At 33.7% G+C, this 22,387-nt stretch overlaps 1 protein-coding gene across 2 annotated transcripts in view; it reads left to right on the top strand.

Moving 5' to 3' along the window:
- LOC150097486 (transcription factor GATA-4-like) overlaps positions 1–22,055 on the top strand; it is a 62,824-nt gene extending 40,769 nt beyond the window's left edge. For both annotated transcript variants that reach the window (XM_090406746.1, XM_090406744.1), the window contains exons 4-6: positions 9,311–9,436; positions 17,980–18,100; positions 21,275–22,055. In XM_090406746.1, coding sequence (XP_090262872.1) covers positions 9,311–9,436; positions 17,980–18,100; positions 21,275–21,639 — 612 coding nt within the window. In that variant the 3' untranslated portion in view covers positions 21,640–22,055. The remainder of the gene's footprint in view (positions 1–9,310; positions 9,437–17,979; positions 18,101–21,274) is intronic.
- The last annotated feature ends 332 nt before the right edge of the window (positions 22,056–22,387 follow it).

Raw genomic sequence — 22,387 nt, 5'->3', positions numbered from 1 at the left:
GATATTAAAAAGAAATTTAAACATATGCAAGTGCATTTCTTCTCAGGAAAATTATGACATTAACGGATAGTAAATTCAACTGTTTTCAGTTTCACACGAGAAAATGAGAGATCAGAAACAATGGTGCAAGTATCTAGATGTAGCGCTTGTTTCCTCTCTATCTCTCTCTCTCTCTCTCTCTCTCTCTCTCTCTCTGCTAATCTGCCATAATTTACATTTCATCATTACAAGATGAATATTTACAAAAGAGCTTTCTTTTCTTAGATCGCTACAAGCCATCTTGGATTACAAAACATTTCAGTATCTTTAGGATGTTGATTCAATTTCTTCGGAAACAATGTTTAATTCTGGGGAAACAAATTCTGCTAATCTAACCTTGCTTGTGAAACGTTATTTGTCTTTTTCAAATTGTTATTTTTGACACGTCATGTGCTTCATAATGTTTTGTTGTCGTCTTATTCTTAGACAAGTCGTTAGACAAATAGAAGTATTACCCTCTAAAACACACAATAACATTCAGCAAATGGCAAGTTTAATATAATTTCTCACTATTTCAACATTTTCACTGAAGTAAAAATAACATATTTATTAAGTAAATGAATTAATTACATAAGTGTAATGAAATATTTTTGAATCATCGTAATATTTTTAAATATTCTAAAATATATTTTGGAATGATTACAACACCATTAAAAATATACAATATATAATTTATAATTAAATTTTTGAAATGGGTTTATTCGAGTGGATTGGGTGATTGATTCATTCAATCCAATACCCTTGGAGGGTAATGGATAGCAATGCTGTAGCCAATGAAGTTCTAACTGAGGCTATTGCTGTTACCCTCCTGCCATGATCAGAGCTTTAATAGCTCAATAACACCTTATCCATATCCATACACTGTCCTCTACAGATAACGGGGAGGATGAAAAGCATTCTTGATTCGTCCCTTTAAGCCAGTCCTTATAAGGTTTATTCGAGTGGGCAGCGTTTCTCGTAGCTCTTGGAATTTCTGGACGTTGTCTTTCAAAAAATAAATATGTTATTATGCTTGGGGTAATTACAGTTTGATCTTATGCTTCAAAACACAAAAGGGGAAAAATTTGAAGTTGTTGATACTTTTCTGGATCTCAAGCAAGCATTTAAGATCTTACTATAACAGTTATTATTGGAGTCAGTTCAAACTGTAATGGACTTAAAAGTCCTGACTTGCAGACTTCATTTGCCATAATAATGATGATAACAAATGCATTATTTGTGTTATCCAAGATAAAATGAACTTGGAGGTGTCACGAATAATAAGAATTTTTCAGTGTGCTCCTAGTTTCAAGTTACAATCTGATGTGACAGAAGACGGAGATTTTTCTTTATTAGAGGGTTGCTAATCTGAAGTGTGGTTTGTGTGTTGTGGAATTATATTTATTTTAGTACTAAATTTAGTTACCTTTCATTGAAATGTGGAACGGATATAAAAGATAGAAATAGTTATCTCTTGGATGAGAAAAATAGGTACATGCAGTGTTTTCTTTCTCATCTCCACCCCTCCAAGGAAAAAAAAAACATTGTGATAGTAGATTAGTTCTGCTGTGTCATATAACTAATAGTCTTGCCTGTAATGAGTTAGTGTTTTAAATATATCACATTTCCTGCATAATGGCGTAATTGTTTATGTATCATCCAGATTGTGTGTGTGTGTGTGTGTGTTTTGGTTCAAAACGATAATGAATGATTTGAAAGATGCGTGAAAACTTATCACAAAAGCAATAAATTTCTATAGCGAGTATAAAAACTTTTACCAATAAAAAAGGGAAGTAAAAAATTTTAAAATTCTTAATGGAAGTTTTAGAGATATACTTATCTCGATAACTGACAAAAGTGTTCAGATCATGTTTTGTTCACCTTCGTGTCTCTGTGAAGAGCGAGAGAGAGATCAACAAGTAAATTCATTTTTTTTGCACTTTTTTTTGGGTGGGGGATATTTCTAACATTCTATTTGCATGTTAAGACGCAATTGTGAGATCACTTAATTTACAATACAACTACTCACTCCACTTCTCACAATTTTTTTTCTCACAATCCTTAAGTCCTTAAAAGGACTGGCTTAAAGGGACGAAGCAAGAATGGTTCTCATCTTCCCAGTTATCTGTAGAGGACAGTGTAGGGATAAGGTGTTATTGAGCTATTAAAACTCTGATCATGGCAGGAGGGTAACAGCAATAGCTGAGCCTCAGTTAAAACTTCATTGGCTACAGCATTGCCATCCATTACCCTCCAAGGTTATTAATCACCGCATCTTACGGTCGATTATTCTCGTTCCACCTTTCTCACAATTGACAATTGACATTTATGTCTTTAGGGGTGAAGCAAGATGCTTTTCATATTTCCCGCTATCTGTTGTGGTTACAGTGAAGGTAAAATTTATGAGCAGATTGCTCGCCCTGAATGGGCATGGAGATTATGCATCGCTAAAGGAGGCTAATATAGCTTTTGGTCTTCTATATTTGAATATGTCCGTTGGATCGCATGCTGCAGCTTGCTGAACTAGATCGTTGGGGTGTGTGGACGTCTTTAGGAAAAACCTTGGTTGCTAAGGATCGTAGAAAAGAGAAAATATAGGGAATATTTGTGTCTCTGTGGTGTTGATTGTTTCTAACATACCACGGGGCGTTCAGAATCATTCTCAAGAATTCTGCACTCGCTGTATTTTGATAATGTTAGCATTAGAGGTGTGGCACCAGGCCGGAGAGGCATAGGTGATTATAGGACGAATCGTCATCTGGTATAGTTGCAATTTGATTCTGTTGCTGAGCTTGCTATTTCTATTAATTAGCGGATAGATCTGAGCTATGGCTTTAGATGCCTTTGTGCACGCAGACTTGGTGTGCTGATTGAAAGATAGCTTTTTGTCGAGAATTACACCCAGGTAATTTGTTTCTGTCTGCCAGGGAATTTTAGTATTGAATAGTAACACATCTCCTGCAGGAGACATTGGCGTTTTTGAGAAAAGAACGGCTGAGCTTTTCCGGAGGTTAACTTCCAATCTCCACTTAGAGAACCAACCCTTCAGCTTTGTCATATGCTAGAAATATTTCTATTTAGTGTAACAAACGCTTCTAGCTTAATAAGCTTTTAAATATCTCCATTTCTCTTTAGGATCTTTTGTGTTTTGCATAAGTGATTGCGGAAATTATTTGGTTGGTGATGATTTTCATTAGCAGGAATCCCGATAATAGAAGCCTGCAATCACTGAAAAAAAAAAAAAAAAAAAAAAAAAAAAAAAAACGTTTAATCCCTAGAGTTCGGTTTTCGGATTATCTAACCTTAGCACACCACAGTATTACTACACCATTGGTTTACGATCTAATGTAGGTGAAAATATCCTAAAAGAAAAAAAAAAGCAAACATACCACCAAAAAGATTCTTGGCCTTCAAGAACAACAGAAAGGTGTATAAGCACACTGCACGTTCTTCAATGAACACTGTGGGCAATTTTCACGTGTTTTAGCTTGATTCAAATACCAAAACCAGTACTTTATTTGTTAAGACAAATGGGTCGCTAATACATCCTCAAGTTTTCATCCGCCACTTTGTTGATGCGATGAACCAACAAATAAATAATGTAGCCTCTCATGGCACTTTTCCTCATTTTGTATAGAAAAAAAAAATTTTTTGTATATTATTCAGAGGACGTATGCATTTCACAGACACAGTCGCTTTGACCCTAATTCCAACCGTTCTAATCAAAATGGAATTTGGAAAGGAAACCTTTTAGGACGATGTTTCGAATCCTCGTTTGAAGAAAAGGTAAAATCACTTTTTTTTAACAACTTGTGATCATATGGAAACGGATTTTGACATCCTGCTCGAGCTCTTGCGTTCTCTGTGGTATTTTTGTTATCATCCTTCCTATTTTACGCGTAAACCCACACCGTATTGTGCAGGTGTTCGAAACTATGTCCGACGGAATAAGATGGTTAAGCCTTATTCCGATAGTCTTGTCCTATGTCTTACATTGCGTATGATTTGCTGGCTGGTTTGCATGATTTAAAAAAAAATATATATATATAGTTTTCCGGAAAAAAATCCCTGTCATCACAGTATGAGACCAGCAAACTCATCTTCACTTGAAGAACCCTAAAAAGGTTCTCTGCATAGTGAACGGGATTCGAATCAATATCTTTACAACTTAAGGAAACAGTCGAAACTGATTGAGCTACGAATGTTCTTCTTTCCATACTGTTTTTTAATTAAAAGCGCTTCTGGGTTCTAAAATAGCATCAAGTCCTTCTACGTACATTTTGAATAATTTTTCTACGATTCCATTCCTTTTCTCTACAATCTCATCCCCCATCACAAGTGATCACTATTATTTGTCTTGACCGTATCCTGTCTATGAATTATTATATTTCTGGCAAGGACTACTCACGATGGGGACGGAACATCGCTCTTTCCATGTATACTTGTTCAATTCGTCTTAGATCTCATCTCCTTATTTTCAATATACTTCATTTATTTTTTTAATATTCTATACGTGTTCATTTTCACTCGCAGCGTATAAGAAATATGCAGTCTTTAAAGATCTGATTTCTCCAATAAGTGAACCGAACGAACTTAATTTTCTTCATTATTTTTAAAGCTTTCTTACGATGACGTGGAGTGCGATTTATCGCCAGGGTTTCTTCTAGCATAAGATCTTTCATATTCTTATACTTTCCTTCTTGTTTCTGTCATTTCTGCGCCATTTCCTAAACATGTGACGTTTATTCCATCGATTTTTCAGCTGCTAATGAAGGATGATAATGCCTGCTTTCTCACACTTATTTATCTTGATTTAGTCCCGGTGTCTTACACGTGCTTAATGAAAAGATTCAAAGCGCAGTTTAAGAAGTGATCTGTGATTAATATTATTAGGTATATCCATAACCGAAAAGTATTGTAATAAAACAAATATCGCTGTAGTCCTTTTAAAAGCTGTTTAACAACAGGGAGATGCTATTGAAGACCAAAAATAAATAAATAAATAATAATAATAATAATCCACTTAATTTAGTTTGTTCCAGTGTTTGCACTTTGGCGCCAACAGGCTGTGCATCCGAATCCCGCTGTGCGATGGATTCATAAGAAAATCTAAAAGTCTGAAGTGACTTGAAAAAAAAATCTGCTGCTTCTATTCTTCTTCCTGCCATCGTTGGAAGAATAATGGGTGCGTTACGCCCTTCGCTTGAAAAGATCTTACTTCGATTCTCATTATGACGAGAGGAATCTTTATATAGTTTTTATTTTCAGTTGAAGGCAAGTTAGCTAATCCCATATGGAGTTAGAAGGGTTTTTTTCCTCCCTCCGGAAAATAGAGTTTTTCATCTCGCATACAGAGAACACATGTTTACAGGCAGCAACAACAACAACAAAAAGCAGCTATTATCCAGCGGTAGATGGTGCTAGTGGTGTTGTAGATGGAGAATTAAATAGTGTGGAAGGTGAGTTGTATGGAGTGCCCTCCCTCAATGAGTCTGATCAGCTTGTTGAAAATATCAAGTAATAATAATATTTCTATTATTTAGTAACAAAAAACATTACAGGAATGTAACGTTATTTCTCATTCTGCATATCCAAATTATAAATATCTTTTCATTCAGTAGTTAACTATCGAGATATTATTCATAAACTACTGGTCACTTTTTTTTTTGTCATTGGATTTCCAATTCGCTCACTTGAAGGGTGTCGTGACAGATTACTTTCTTCCCTCAGATTTCTGCACCAATGCTGGACTACTTTCAGATTACTGTACTTAACCCTTTCATTCTATTCATTAATGATCAATCCTCACTAATCTATTCATACTTCTATTGATGCTAGTACTTTCCATTTCTCTTTTTTCATTTTGGGATTTTGGGATTAATCATTATATTAATCCCAAATCTGTCGAACCTTAGAATACTAAAAAGAGGGTAGTCCGCTTAATAGATGACTCCTTTTTCACAGATTCGCTCCAGATACTTTCTAATAGATGTTCTGTTTTTGTCTTATACATCTCTGGGTATTTACGCATGCGCTGTCTTGCTGAACTAACTACTACCACTTTTCCACTTTGTATAAAGCCCTGTAAACACATAAGCAGTTGACCTAACCTAACCTAACCTCCAAATTTTTCAAATCGACTTCTGATTCTTCCATTTCATTCCACATATTTATTCTTTAGAAAAGCCTTTTTCCTTCTGACCATTTTCTCGACGCACTACAACCTTCATTTGTTGAAAAGAAAGCGTATCAACCGTTTACGTATTTCTTCTTCTTCTTCACCACTTACCCATACACAGCATTGATGTACTGCACAAGTCGCCTCCTCAAGTCCATGGAGTTTATATACGAAGCAAACAAAAAAAAGTTAGAAAGTTATTCCTTTATTAGAATCTTTCTAACTTTTTTAGTTTGCTTCGTACGGGATCTCGCCATCCCTTTACATTAGTAACTGTATCTAATTTCTTCATAAATGAAGTCATCATCTATTAGTAAGATAATGTCTTGTTCTTTCTACATTGTAGACGATTTCAAGTGCAGAGTTCCTTCACATGTTATGCAGTTCATTTGACTGTTCTTGTTTGCTCTGATTTAAAAAATGCCATTTAATTTCACAGATGTTCTCTCTCTGAAGAATTTTGCCCTGAAATTGTGCACATGCGACGGGTATTAGGAAACATTATCATCAAAGACAATTTATGAAATCACAAAAGGGTTCATTTGCTGAAATATGGACATCCTATGCACAAAACGTTGCACACCTGTAGACCATTTAATAATAGTGGACGAAGTAATTCTTAGATAATTCGGTTTCTCTTAGTTAGCAACCAAGCAAGGAAGTTTTTGAAGCCAATTTAGTCATTCATACAGCCATCGAAAGATACCAAAAAAAAAAAAAAAAAAAATAGTTCAGCTGAATTAAGATATTACAATTTGTACTTCATCGCATCGCTGTTGCCTAAGAATTTAGTCATCCAGACACTTCTTGTTCGGAGAATAATAGAAATAGAACATAGTGAGCTTCATCACTAAAGTATTTTAAAACATTTTCCATGACTTCTGTGAATAAAATAGGCTGCCATATTATCAAGTAATGGCTACACATGATTTCAATATGCACCGACTTTAAAACTACAAATTGTTATTTCATATTATACAAATTGTTCTGAATACATATATAATGAAAAAAATTACAGTTATTCGGGACTTTGCATTTATTTAATGTTATTTTATTTATTGAGATGGTATGCATTGCCATGTTTATTCATTTTTCAAATTAAAGATTATCATCTTTAAGTAGCTTTACCTTCTTAAGTAGAAGACCATTCTGAATAACCAGATCGATTTTTGTTTTATTTGAATCCCACCACAAAAAGTTATGAACTGTAGTGTATTATTAGTACAGTTTGGAGACCGAATATGAAACCTTTTCCCAGATGCTTCAAGCATCTAGCAAACAGGGTGATCGTAGTCTCACACACATTGCATTGAAATTCAATTACTATCTAAAGATTCACAAAACATCATGCCCCTAGTTGTATTCGAATCCAGGACCTATAAGACCAGAAGTGTTATTTACTTGGCCAATTAGGTCAAAAAAACTGAATAAATTCCAGCAAATGAAACTTATCCCTCACACACTCTTTTAGCTATTTCTAAAGTAACTAAAACATCGTAAACTGCAGACCAAAACGTTGTCTTTGATGTTTGAAGGTTTAAAGACTACTGCGTAATTTATTATCAACTTTTTTTTCTTTTCAGATTGAAAATTTAAATATCTACACGAATTAAAAGATCAGTGATTGTAAGAAAAATATTTTTACATCGTTATTTTTAGCCATTAAGGGCAACACCTAAAATTAATGAGATCAGTGATAAATCAATGCGTTAATATAGTTCTGAACCACCCTAAGTGGGGCGTACCGTCCATTCTCCTCTCCACTCATGGCATTACTATAAATTGAAACCAAGTTTGATTCATGACTCGCATTACAGGTACCGAAGTATAAATACACCACCACCGCCATGCTGCAATGTCCAATTGCGAGTATGGGGAGTTTGCGTGAGTAAGGATAATATTCTTACCACGCTCATAATTAGTTATCCCGACCAAGGTTAAGTTAAATATTTCTTCAATGTTTCCATTTGTTATCTGCACTTTTTTTAAGTCCCCAGCTATATATTAACATCGTACTGTTCAGTTTCAACCGTTAATGTAATGGTCATATACTTTTAATGGATTACTTTGGGCCGGTTTTCAATCAGATAATCAATAATGTTCTTCTACTGTGTGAATGAACCAAACCATCTCTCACTGTCGTACGTAGCTGAATTATTATTTCAATAAAATCTGTTACCATAGAGACCACACGTAGACAAAACTACATGGCAGAGAAGAATGAACTCGAACAATGAATTTTGCTCTGCAGTTCGCTACAAAAAATATAACTGCTATATTATATATGAGTATAATTTCATTGAATATTAAATCGTATTATTACTATTATTATTATTTTGGTAGCTGAATGGATACGTAAATATTGACGAACATTTCCTCCTTACTGACATCATTCTTTTAGGTGTGATTGACAAAATGCAACTTATAATATATTTTTGTCCTTCCTTACGCATGTGATCTTTCTTATTTAGCCACGAATGTCTTTGAAAATTCCTTATTCCGGATCTTTTCTAGACTTTTTGAGAAATCGTAATTAAGACTTCAATCCACAAATAATAATAATAATATTATTATTATTAATTGTATATCTCCAGTACAAGTCAAAACGACTCGAGATTCAATTGTTATAGTAATGGATGACATCATAATTTTTATGGTGATACCCAACAATGTCAGTTGTTGATCCGAATTGAGAATGGCGATTACTTGGTTGACAGTACAATGTTGATGATACTGAAATGTGCTCATTCCATTTATTGTTACGTTTAATCAAATTATTTTTTTATATATATTTTATTATTAACAGTGAGAAAAGCTGAATTCTGCAAGTTGCATAAAACATTCAATTGCAGAAAAAAACTATAAGATTATCGTTGTAATACTAATGATGGTTTTAGCATGATTATTATTAACATGATCATTTGTTAGTAATTACGTCAAAAAATCGCTCCCTTTTGTGTCTTTGCGGTCTGGTAATTTCTACAGCCTTTGTTTTATTTAATTTTTGATCCCATTCCTCTAAAGTCACGTGTCTCTTATGTTTTGTATAGTGACAGGCAAAATAGCGCAAGAGGTTCTTTAGGCATTTCATTGTTTCCTAATTTATTCTTGCAGAATAATAGCCGGCGTGCTGGTATGACATGCTCCAACTGTTCCACTACCGACACCACCCTCTGGAGGAGGAATAATCAAGGGGAGCCAGTATGCAACGCCTGCGGGCTGTATTACAAACTTCATGGAGTAAGTATAGCTGTGAGTTTTGATTGGTTGTCTTAGGTAGGATTTCTTTTTGAAAGCGAATCAGACTTGCATTCACACTTATTGAATAAACGATGACTTATAGCAGTTAGATCAAGCTAACTTCATTAGGGGGGGGGGAAATATGACTTTTTTTTTTCTTTAAAAATTTCGGAAGAATGCGTTTTTGGTATGCAGCACCGACCTTACCTTCAACAAGCAATCACAATGCTTTGTTCCACAAGAATGATTGTTTTGAACAGTAATTGTCAACCACCGAAAATACTGACTTAAAAGGGTAGACTGTACATCTAAAATGCAATTTATTTGATATTTGGGAATATCCAGCATGTTGCATAAATAGTACGTCAGATCTTACAATGGATCTGTATCCAGTGGTTATTTAATCATTATAGCAGCGACTTGTATTGTTCGACGTTCTTTGTTACATTATTATGTTATTAAAAAGCCTTAATTGTTGCAATTATCAATTCGTTATAACTAAAAGGCTTCAATTTAAATATTTCAGCTATTAATTTTATTATAGATTACATTATTAAGCAGATATTAATTATAACCATGGTACATACACCAACATCTTCTAAATGAATAATATTTAGATGAAGGTGTACATCGTCCATCATATCCAAAACACTAAATTTCATGAGAAAAGATTGCATGTTAATACTAGTTTAAATTTCGCCTATGATTACGCTAGAATGCTATTTTGTAGAGTGGATAAACATCTCCTAAAATAAGCGCTTAAAATAACATGTTTTTTTGAGGTACCTAAAGTTAAAATTGCTTTCAACAAACAATATGATAGCGAATGGCATTTGTTACAAAGATGAATGAATGGAAAAAAAAAAAAGAAGAAAAACAAAAACAACATCAGGAAGAGACAATTGTTTACAGAATCAACTAACGACAAAAGCAGTAAAGAAAATATAAAAGAAAGAATTGCGTCAATCAAGAAAATTACAGTGATTATTAGCAATTATTTTAAACAAGGAAGAGGAAAACTATTAAATGGAATGACTCGAAAATTATTTCACAAATAGTAAAAAGACAAAATTTGCTGTGTCTTTTGCTCAAAGTTCTGCATGAATAACTCAGATAAGTACCCTGTAAAAGTACAGATATTTGTCGAACGATCTTATACACAGAATGTTGAGGAGATTTGAATGAATAGAATAGCAATAGCTGATTGGCTTTATTCGTTTAAAATAAGCTTCTACAATGGTTCGTCTGTGCAAAAGTTGTCATTTTTTAAAAAAATTAAAATATGTAAAGTAATATTACTGTTTACATTTCGTAAAAAAAATACGTTATAATAGGATAGCATATAATAAGCAAAAGAATACACTTATTAATTTTTTAATTGTTTTTATTGACATAAAAAAGATATCTTTACATACTTTAAAATATCTAAAGGTGATAATAAACATAAGCTCTCCAGCTTCGCTAGAATGACAACGATTCATCTACTCTACAAACCAATAATTTCCTATCTAAATACAGATTTTTTTTTTCGAAAAAAAAAAAAAAAACTGGAATAAATTTCGTCTTAATAATAAAGCCTTGAAGCAAAATGATAGGAGAGGTCATTAAGTCTTTGAAAATCTTCCCGGTGTTTGCTGTTTTACTCGTGATGAACTAGCCAGAGACTTGACGATCGTTTTATTTCGAATGTGGCATGAAGCCATTGCCAATACGACAAACCAGGAAATCTCAACCTGTCTTTGTGTGGCTGACAATAGATGAGTCCTTCTTATCACTGTAAATACAGCTGCTTATCATTTGGTTTCTTGATAAAGTCCATTGTTAGTGAACTCTAGTGGAAACCATCCCACGACAGCTCCAAAATATCGCCACATCTCCATTGTTCAAAATGGACCACAAATAAAATGCAACGAACAACTTCCTCTTCCGGAAAGTGGTTTATATTTCCAAGACTCAACTTCCTTCGCAGAGCAGAAATATTTCCATTTATAACTACTAAAGAGAAGGGATTATAATCTATATTGTCATATTAATTCTATTTGAATTCAGTGGTAATCAAATATTCAAGGTCTCTTCTTCCGTAAGGTCCTTTTATTAAACACCTACTGCCAACCTCATCGCACATGTAGCTTAGCATATCCTCCCCAAAAAAAGTTTTTCTTCCTTCTCCTAGAAATGATGTCTTCTTATACAACTGAATTCTCTACAGATCACCTTCTATTCAATAATATTCCCAAATTTCGCTTTAATATAATATGCAGAAATGCAAGTATATAATGTAACAGTTCGATTCCCAACAATGAACATAGCTTGATTTATTAACACAAAATTAACAACAATATAGTGATCAAATATAGCAATCATTGTAATCATTATAGTTATGATACTTATATGCCTATATAGTTAATCAAATTTTTATATTCAGTTATGTACATAAATGCGTATCAGTTAGGTATCCTGTATAAGAATTTTATTTCAATATTTCTTATATTTTCTATAAATCGAAAAAATCTGGCTCCACATAATTCCAACGATTCTTTCCTTATTTTAGTATTATTATACTCTATATTCTAGTTTGGATAAGCATTATTAGATGTAGTTATGTAATCTATGTGTCGTATATTTACAGCTGTTATCACATCGTAGATTAAATCGAAGTTCCTCTGCATTTTTTTTGTGTTGGCATAATAACGTTTAGCTAAAAAGAACTGATACAATGCACCACACAGTAAAATTTTAAAAATATCTATTTGAACTTGTATATGCTTATGGGTTATTTTTCCATGCTGCTACCGCCTACCTCATCAAGGTGGACGTAGGCGGTACAAGACGGACGGATTTCTAGATGAGTTTCGGTCATGGATAATGTATCTTTTCCTCATTCCAAATTTTATCACATTCCACATCTTGTGAACTGCCAATGTACCAACTACTGCTGCAATTATGGATGCCCCTCTCCTGCGAAGACTTGTTCTTAAATGTTGGTAAATTGATTTCAGTACTTTTTTTTTGGTTACTTCTCTTCAATAATGACAGTCATTTTCGTCAGTACATCAATTGATGCTCTATTGGCTCAAAACTGGGACTTTCAAAAGCCTAATATTTGAACTTCCATATCCCCAAAGCCAGGCAGCCACAGACTAGTATACGCAACACATACTGTCAATACGACTTTCATTGCTCATTTTTCTCATCAGTTAGGATCTTAGACAATATCAGGAGCATCAGTCTCACGTTACAACATCACACCCATCACACTTAGCAAGTTGTTTGATACACTCTGTTCCATAACGTTTTCCGGTAGCTAAACACATCCAACTGCTTCGAAGTACTTGCGCCACTCCATTGCTTTATAATCGGAGACCTACTCTCCAATCACAGGTAGATCCCGAACACTAGTGTTCAGCATCATGTTTTCCTTATACGCAACAGTCTTTCCATGGAAACCGAGACTATGAAATTCATTATCTAATTATTTTGACACAAATCTCTGAACCGAACCCTAGATGAGAAAAATTTCTGACGCAACATTCATTTTCAGCACTCTGGTCTCTTTTCCATTAGTTTATGTTGTTTGCTTGCTTATCGGATTTATTTTCATCATCACATTATATCTTTTGATGATGTCAGCTAATTATTATGATAGCCAATGATGACACCTCCATATCAGTTGGTTAATTGTAGACGATCTTCCTGTTTCTACCCTAGATTTTGTTAACAAATTCGCCCACCAAATGTAAAACATTGTAAATTAGTACAGTAGGTAAGGTACTGGTCCAAACAATCCAGAAATCCTGTCGTATTAACCAAACATGGACTTTTTTTTCCCAAGTCACTTCAGTTCTTCTGTAAGCAGGGTGGAAGTCTAGCAATGGGTTGTTGTGCTAGTATCTTTCTGCAAACAAAGAACAGAAGGTGTGTAGCATGCGCGCACAAAACAATGTTTTATTAGCAATTATAAGCGTTTTTTTTTCTTTTTTGTGTTAAGTGATAAATCCTCTGAATTCTGGAGATAATAGTATATTTTTTTAACAAGATCACTAATATAAAACTCTCGAGCTCGTTAACATTCGAAATTATTTTTTAGTCATTTTATTATTTTTTTTAAATATTTTATTGCCATTTAATTATAATTTTTATGTGAATCCCATTCCTAAAAAAGACTCTTAGCCTATAGTGCATTATTCCTGTGAGTGGACAAAAGACGGGATGCCTGCTCTGCAGACTAATCTCTGTGGTCTCACAAAGAGGGATGCTAAATTTAAAAAAATATATATAAGTAGGTATATTTATTCAGTGTAACATGGAAGGGAAAATGACTTCTCTAGTATTCTGTAATCATAATTTTGGATTGAAATAGTCGTAAGCCTAAATATATCGTTTTCTATGAAAATTGAGTACATTCTCCTGGTCGGTTTGCCTAACTGCGGGATGAAAAAAAAAAAAGAAAAGAAAAAATGAATTTCCTGGAAAAAGCCTACGATCTCTGTATGAGACCTGATAATTCACCTTGAGGCGAAAAGCCTTGATATCGTCAAGACGGGACTTTTAAATGTAAATATTTTTAAGAGCGACTTTAATGCGTTAAATAATTTTCAACTCTATGACATATAATTTTGAACTTTCAGCAATACAGTGTTAAAGTCGCTCTTAAAAATATTTTAAAATACTCGTTTTTAAAAGGGAAAAAATAAAACAAAGATAGAGAAACCACGGAGAAGTATTCATTTATTGGCTTAAACAGCGCTTCGACGTTTCAACCTGCCGATCGAAAATTAGAATTTCACAGTGGTATGAATATTTGCGAAAAGTCACAGATTATTTGCATCGCCTTGTTTATATTGCTCCAAAAAAGAGTGAATTTTCTTGTAAATATCAAGGAATCTCATAATAATCAACAATATGTAACAATTTATGATGGGCAATTGAATTTTGCTATATTTTACTTAAAACAATAGCACCTACTATGAATAACGATATGCATGTCACACAAAAATAAAGTGCATGTTACCCGTGATCGGTATATCTAAGATTACCGATCTCTTCTCTTTATTTGGGGGGGGGGGGTCCCAGTGTTCGACTCTTTAATATCGGTTATCATTGTAAATGTCACTTATATCTAAACTGTGTGCGTCTAAACTGCTCAATGAGGTTGATTGCAACAAGGGCTTGATCATAGGCGTAACCCGAATTTCGTAAATTTTAGGACAGTAGATAATACACCTATACTTAAACATTTTATACGAATATTCGTATTTCATGCAGTGTACAATTAGTAATATAAATATAATTTTGCAACTTTTCCGAAAATATAAATAAACGTAGTTGACCACATGGCTTGGTTTACGCTACCTGATATGTAACTCCATACACAAAAGCAAATTAAATTACTTTACTTACTTTTTTATCTAATTTTATTTTACTCTTTTATTTAATTTTATCTCTTCTTTTACATGCTTCACTAGCAAATAATCTAGCTGTTTCTGTCTATTTCTTTTAATCCTAGAAGCTGAATTAAAAACAACATAAGAGAGAGAGAGAGAGAGAGGGATTAGGAAATATTCTGTTTCTCTTATTGTTTTCTAGATTATAGTGGTACAGCATTCTTTTAATACTAGGTGTGATGGAAGAAAGAGATCGTTAATGATAGGGTGACTGTCCTTATTCCCACCAGAAGAACTACAAAATAATAAAAAATATAAATGCTATCAATGAAGGAAGAACCTGCTTATTATCAATAATGATAGTTTCTCTTCCTCTCCCATCCCTCAATCAAGAACGGTCTTAGCAGCAACAAATGCAGTCCAAGAAACTCTTGTATATTTTTATTTCTATAACTAGATAGTAACAGCCATCGAAAGCATAATCTTAAGAAGAGAAGCGAAAAAAAAAATCCTTTCTTAGGGAATGTTGACCCTCCTTACGAATAAAGTACTTAAACATCCGGGTATGCAGATTAATTACATCAAAGTCTGGAATTTTTCAGTTGTACAAACATGTGTTTAAATTCTGTTTCTTCATCAAAGATTTTTATCTTGCAAACCAAATATTGCTTAATTAAATACATGTGCCCTATAAAGCAAATGATTTTCTAACTGATGATTGTAATGTTGCTGTTCACTATTTCAGTATTTTTCTGACTCAAATACTAGCAATATATCATTGAACTACACGTTAAATACTTGGCGTCACTTGTCTGTGATAAACCAGACATTGTCGGACAACTAGATCCATAATTTAAGATTCTCTCGTCGTTAGTATCAACCAAATAGCTTTTAACGTCCTCTCACCTATAAAAATGCAGTCATAAATCGAAAGGAGAAACCACGGCTTAATATCTGTCGGTTACACAATAATAACTTTTCTTGTCCTGTCTTTCATCAACAACCAACTCCAAGAAAGGCCAAAGAACACGTTTTCTTCTGTCACTAGCGATCTTTAGAATTATGTGTCCATACATCCAACCGACTTCACAGAAATACACTTCAAATAGGTGGAAAGATTAAATCTGGCATACTCAGTGAAGGCAAAGTCACTTTCTAAAATACTCAAGGAGCCCGTCTTCCACAATACTAGAATAAGGAGCTCTACCATAGACAGGAAGATCTTTCCTGTATAGAGCAAGCATGGTGTGAAATTCGCTTAATCACATCGTATCCATAGCAACCTTGGGAATGTAGGAATAAACTGAAAGAGATGGTCAGTGATCAAATCTGCTCTTCAAATGGCCATGCTACAAATGCAGTCGAAACAGAGCTTCAACAACTAACCGAATGCCAACATATCTCTTACAATATCTCGCTGGCACTCAACTCCTGTAGTAAGGTGTACTCAGTAGTAATCTAACGGGAACAATAAGCACCTTCACCAGAGAATCCTTCATTATCTCAGCAAACAACTTAAATTGAATCTAATTTACTGGACTGGAACCATCAACGCTAACGCTAATGTGGGAAAGTGTCCTTTCCATTCCTACGTTCATAACAGTTTTCATCCAGATGTATCGGACTCTTCTGTGAGACATCGAAGATGTTTCACTTATACCATTAACACTCTAAAGAGAGATATTTATTCATGATTTAACAGGACAGCAGCAACTTTAAAATCCACTTTTCAACCAACCTGCGATATTACATTAAAAAAATGCATTTTCTTACCTACATAACGGAGTAGCAGCGTGTAGAAAAATGAACGAGCCTAGAATTTGCATTTCGTTTTCAATCATGTAGCTGTTATTGTGCGAAATCGGTGCACATGTAAACGCTTTACATTTTGTTTATTTCGTATGATGATAACAATGGCCCCATTCTTTACCAGAATGCATAGAATGCGTATAAATTATTGATCATTGATTTTTGTGTATGGACAGGGATAATAAAGAGATTGTGATAATCAGTGAGTGCTTTTATTATGTTGATGCCTGAATCTTTCTAAATATTCTCACAGTACGATATTTCTCAGTAAGCATTCTTACATCGAGGAAGTGCTTTTTTTTTTCTTTCATAAATCTAAATTGCTTTAATAACTTTGTAAAGCATGGGCGCTACTTCTAATTTCGTCCTATACTGATATCACAGGAGCTTCCGTAACTCAGTGGGTTACGACGAAACCTTATGTTTGGAAAGACCTAGGTTCGAATACTGTCTACGACGTGCAAAACCTTTATAGGAGCTTTTCAGTTGAAGTTGGGTTAGTCAGTCTCAAACGGAAGTGGCAGTATATTTCTTCCCGGAAACTCTGGTTTATCCTGCTCCACCAAAATACGCCGAGTATACACAATTTACAGAAGAACGTATATTTAAACAGGCGTAAGACTAACAACTTTTTCCTAAAAAGTATAATTACGAAGCCAATCCGGGCCACGTAACCATAATATTAAGGTTTCGCAACTTAAGGGCCTGTTATTGCCGCGGATTGTTATTATTATGAAAGGAAGGTTACGCAGTCTCAAATCCAAACATACTCCCCAGCAGATCTCGAATATGATCGGATGATTCATATACCATAATGAACAGATAGTAATCTGTTCATTATCGTATTATTTCCCAAAAATGGGAATTGGAGCTTACAACCTTTATTTTGTTCCTCCATACACAAAAAGCTCTTTCCTGGTTGAATCAGTTTTGTATTTGTACTTTTTATTAAAATGTGTTGAGTGATCACAACTTTGATTTACGTTAAACTACTTTTCTTCCAAAATGATACAAAATATACTTTAAATATGGCAATAAATAAACGATTTACACTACATAATGCCAAAAAACGGCTGCGAGTTTACTTCTTTTGATAATGAATAATTATATGTTACTACGAGAAAGTTATTGCGAACTCCACTTTTTATGAGTGTCTGTGATCTTTCCCATATTTGTTTTATTCTTAATAATATAAAACAGTTTTCCAAAGTTTCTAAAAGCTGTAGGGTTGATGTTTATAAACTGTCTTCTTGAAAACAACTCAACAGTATCCACCCTTCAAACAGTACTTAATGTTGCTTTTTAATGTTTGTTTTCTGGCCATTTAATGATTTTTTATTCTTTTACTAGGTGGCTAGACCTCTGGCCATGAGAAAGGACTCCATTCAGACTCGTAAAAGAAAGCCAAAAGGATCGAGCCAACCCTCAAGTAAAAGGAGTTCATCATCGTCATCAAGTAATGCTTCATCTGGTGAGTAGAACTGAATAATTCCATGCGAAAAAAAAAAAAAGGTACAAATTTAATATCTCCTTGAAGAATATCGAAATATATGATACAAATTATTACAGTCATGGTGTTTGTGAACAAATCAGACTCGTCAAAAATATTGCTGTCAATCGCTGTGTGTGTGTGTGTGTGTGTGTGTGTGTGTGTGTGTGTGTGTGTGTGTGTGTGTGTGTGTGTGTGTGTGTGTGTGTGTGTGTGTGTGTGTGTGTGTGTGTGGCTAGCTACTCAGCTGTGAGTAGCTGGTTAGCAGTGACAGCAATAGTTAAGTTTGTCTAGAACCTACATGCACACGTGATCTTTAATTCTTTTCATTGTTTATAATTTGGCACCACTCCAAATAGAAGTATAATCCTACATCATCTGTATTTAATCATTCTACATATTTGTACCACAAGAACACTTTCTTCCTTATCTACCTGTCGTTTTGGTTTAGAATTTCACTCGATGGTTTGGTTTATTCAAATATCATGATCAACATTTTGTATAATCGATTGTATGTTTATATAAGTTGTGCCTGTTGCAGCTGTCTCTCTTAAGTGAGAGTCTTCTGTACATGTACTCAAAGTTTTGGAAATTTGCTACCTATATGTAGGTACGCGGGAGGAGCACATTTCCAAAATCGTGAGTCCGAGCTTACATTGTATCAGATGTACATTGAGTATACTTTTATCCATGTGGGCACGTTACGTTATAAGTGATCGGTACTATAGTATGTCCACAGATACGACACTTCTGCTCATGGACAATCCATTCCGCTAATAGGGTAATCAATCCGTATTGTGGGATGAGTGTTTATTATTACACGTCGGAAAATTAACTTCTCTTTGATTATCATTGTAGTTTTTAAAGTGGTAACTATTTTGCCTGTAACAGTTGGAAAATTTTACCTATAAAGCACGTGATTTCGCGTGTTGGTGACCAATTCGTACATCCCTTTATTTCTTTCTCCCCTTCAATATGAATTGACTCGTCTTGGCAGTCTGCCAACGACAGCTCTCTAAAGTGTGGGCGTACTATAATACTAATATCGGCTAATGTAAATATAACAAAGGCTAACCTTTTAGACTACTGTAGAGTATACTTCAAGTGAAAAGTGATCCGGGACCGTTTTATCCATATCCAATGAGAACGTGTTGGTAGTGAGTATCGAAAGAAATTAGCAATAAAATAATCATGATAGAAAACAGAATGATTAATATAAGTTATATTGAAAGATATCAACATTTAGCTATGTATTAATTAACTACCTATTGCCATTGCGTACATATCAATGCATTGTTTCCGATTAAATATTTGCTATTTTTTTAAATCGGAGTTTACTATATATAACATACAATTTGCCAAAAACTGAATAAGGTTGTCTAATTATGTTTCACATTTTAGATTTCTTTCAATTTCAAACCACATTAAAGGAAAAAAGCAAGTACACATAAATGAACAACACAAATATTCTCTGCCTTGTTCAATAATTATAAATTTTTAAAAAATTATGATTATATGAAAAACTTTTTCACATACTTCCATCTATCACTGTGTATAGTTGCAATCAGAATACGATATTTATTCTTCAACTTTCTGAACTTCATTATTGGAGTATATTTTTACTTTTCAATATCAATACATTTTTAACTTATATTTTTTAGCGATATTAAAGTACATAAAATTTCTAAAGTAGATTCCAAATGCAAAAATCACTGCTAACATTTACCTCTTGAGTTCATGGTCTTTATTATCTTTAACATGATATGTTGAGAACTTAATGTCAACAAATACTAAAGTTTTGGACTTCGTTGAAAGTATCAAAGTCGCCCTTCAAAACAGATAAAAAAAGGTAAAAAATATAATGGCATTATCAGCAAAATAGAAGCGCTGATTTATCCACTGAATAGTATCATTCTTTTTAAAGCTTCTCTTTGACATTAACAAAAGCACAAAAAAATCATTGTTTATTAGATGGCGGTGATTTAAATTACAATACATAAGCCTAAACTGATAACTAATTTTTCATTAATAAATCAAGGATTTTTCCATTTACATTCATTTTATTTCGTTCCCTGTAACTTGTGCCCCTCATTATTTAGGTCTGTAATTAAAATTTAAAATAAAAAATTTAGGTCTGTATTTTGAAACAATTGAATGTTATCGAATGTTATTTTATTTTTGTGAGAATTAAGTTTCTTATTAGGATTGTTTTGTGTTTTAATCAAAACACAAAAGAAAGACTTTTTTGCTACAATTGTTAATTGGCAACATAATCACTCCGCTTACAATTTTCTCGTGAAACCTGAAACCTCTAGTGGAATGATTATTTAGATATAGGTTAAAGTGTTTTTGTCCTTGTCCCATTAATTGAAGGAATTCAACATTGTCACTTAATACAATTACGCATGCGCAATGGACTGCATATTTCAGATAAAAGTACATGGATTTCCATTCGCTTCGTTTTTATGTTTTTATAATTACGGTGACTTACTTGCTTGAGATTCATGAATATTTCAATTAATGCAAAGGAGTTTTTGAACTGTGATAACTTTATATGTATAGTCTGTGTGTGTGCGTGTGTGTGTGTTAATAATCACTCTTTTTAAATTTAAGTTATTTTATTTTTTTTTTTATGGTCAGATTTCCTATTTACACTAGTTTCATACAAACAAATAATATAAATTATACAAAAAGAATAACTATTAATATAATTGGCTTATTTATTGCAAGTAGGACATAAACTAAGGGGTTTATAATCTACAATGCATATAAAATTATTAGTGACATCTTTTTTAACATGTGATCAACACTTACTTGGAAAAAATATGAAATATTTACACAAAAGCTGTTATGCTAGGTGAGATATCACATAAGCATATCTCTCGAGATCTCTTAAATAAACAGAAAAATCACAGCACGTATATTAGTTATAAATTATCACCATGGAAACTAGTGATACAAATATCATGGTAATTGAATATTTTATCCATTTTATCACTTGTTCATAGATGGCGCCACGTTCATAAAGGTTGTTTACTCATTTTTCAATATTCAGTATTGTATTACATTAATTTCATATAAAAATGTCGAAATCATAATAAACTTTACTGATCATTTTCCTTTTTTTTCTTCTCCCTTTCCATTGTCCTCATTCAGCTATCACAACAACGACAACCCCCACCTATACACCCCAGTGTGTCATTAGCGGTCGTTCTGACCCCAACTCCAACTTAAGTGACAGTGACATAGTAACAGGAAGTCCCGGATCGGGAGGTCGACCCATCAGTTCACCTTTCACCCCATCATCTGTCACTCTGACCCGTCAACTGCAAGGTCTGGCGCCGCTGGACCAGCCAGGAGGGAGCCCCACCGCTATGACTACTGTTTATCCCACTGGTACTAGCGGCATTCCCCATGACGTGTCCGTTATCTCTTCGGTAGTGAGCGGCGCAGGGGTTGTCGACAGCACGACCAGGGTCATCACTTCTGTTCAGCTGACTGGAATAAAGTCGTCTCCCTGATTGACCAATGGGAAGCTGCTGCAGATTAATGTATATCCATGTCACCAATCGATGTACAGATAATATATGTATCCATATATATGTTTTTACCTATGCATATACATATAAGCATGCATATGCATATAAGTCCATGCATAAATCTACACGCATATATATGGATAGGCACTGAGGCTCTCTTGTTCTTGTTATATAAATATATATATATATATATATATAAACTGCTTGTTTATTTTGCCCTTGTTGATTGGTAAGTGATATAATAATCAGGCTGTATACTCTTTTTCTTGTATTGTTTCGTCAAATAGATCATCCTATAAATATATGAAATATTCACTGAAAATATATTGAAACACACACACACACACACACACACACACACACACACACACACACACACACACACACACACACACACACACACACAGTAATCATTCTACTTATCATTGAATGAACATCTAAAATAAAATATTTTTTTCACCCATCACTAGTCTAAGTACAAATTATTATAATTGAGGTATTATGGTATGTATTTATTAGCTTTCAATTTTTTTTGTTTGTTTGTATATCTGTCATATTTCTATCGCACACAATCATCACTACATCCCAAATGCTTCATTTGCTTTCATTAAATTCAGATTTTTAAAAAATAATCAAATTAAAAAAAAATACTTTTAGACACGTCGTAGGAAATTAAAAATGTAAACCTTATATGGACTGAGTTATTTATTAGAGGAGAAGCAGAAACATT

The sequence above is a fragment of the Typopeltis vanoorti genome, chromosome 17 (assembly GCF_054136105.1).
Source record: "Typopeltis vanoorti isolate ZY-2024b chromosome 17, IOZ_Tvanoo_1.0, whole genome shotgun sequence".
Taxonomy (NCBI): domain Eukaryota; kingdom Metazoa; phylum Arthropoda; class Arachnida; order Uropygi; family Thelyphonidae; genus Typopeltis; species Typopeltis vanoorti.
Note: the sequence above shows the minus strand (reverse complement) of the source record. Positions and strands in the feature narration are given on the sequence as shown.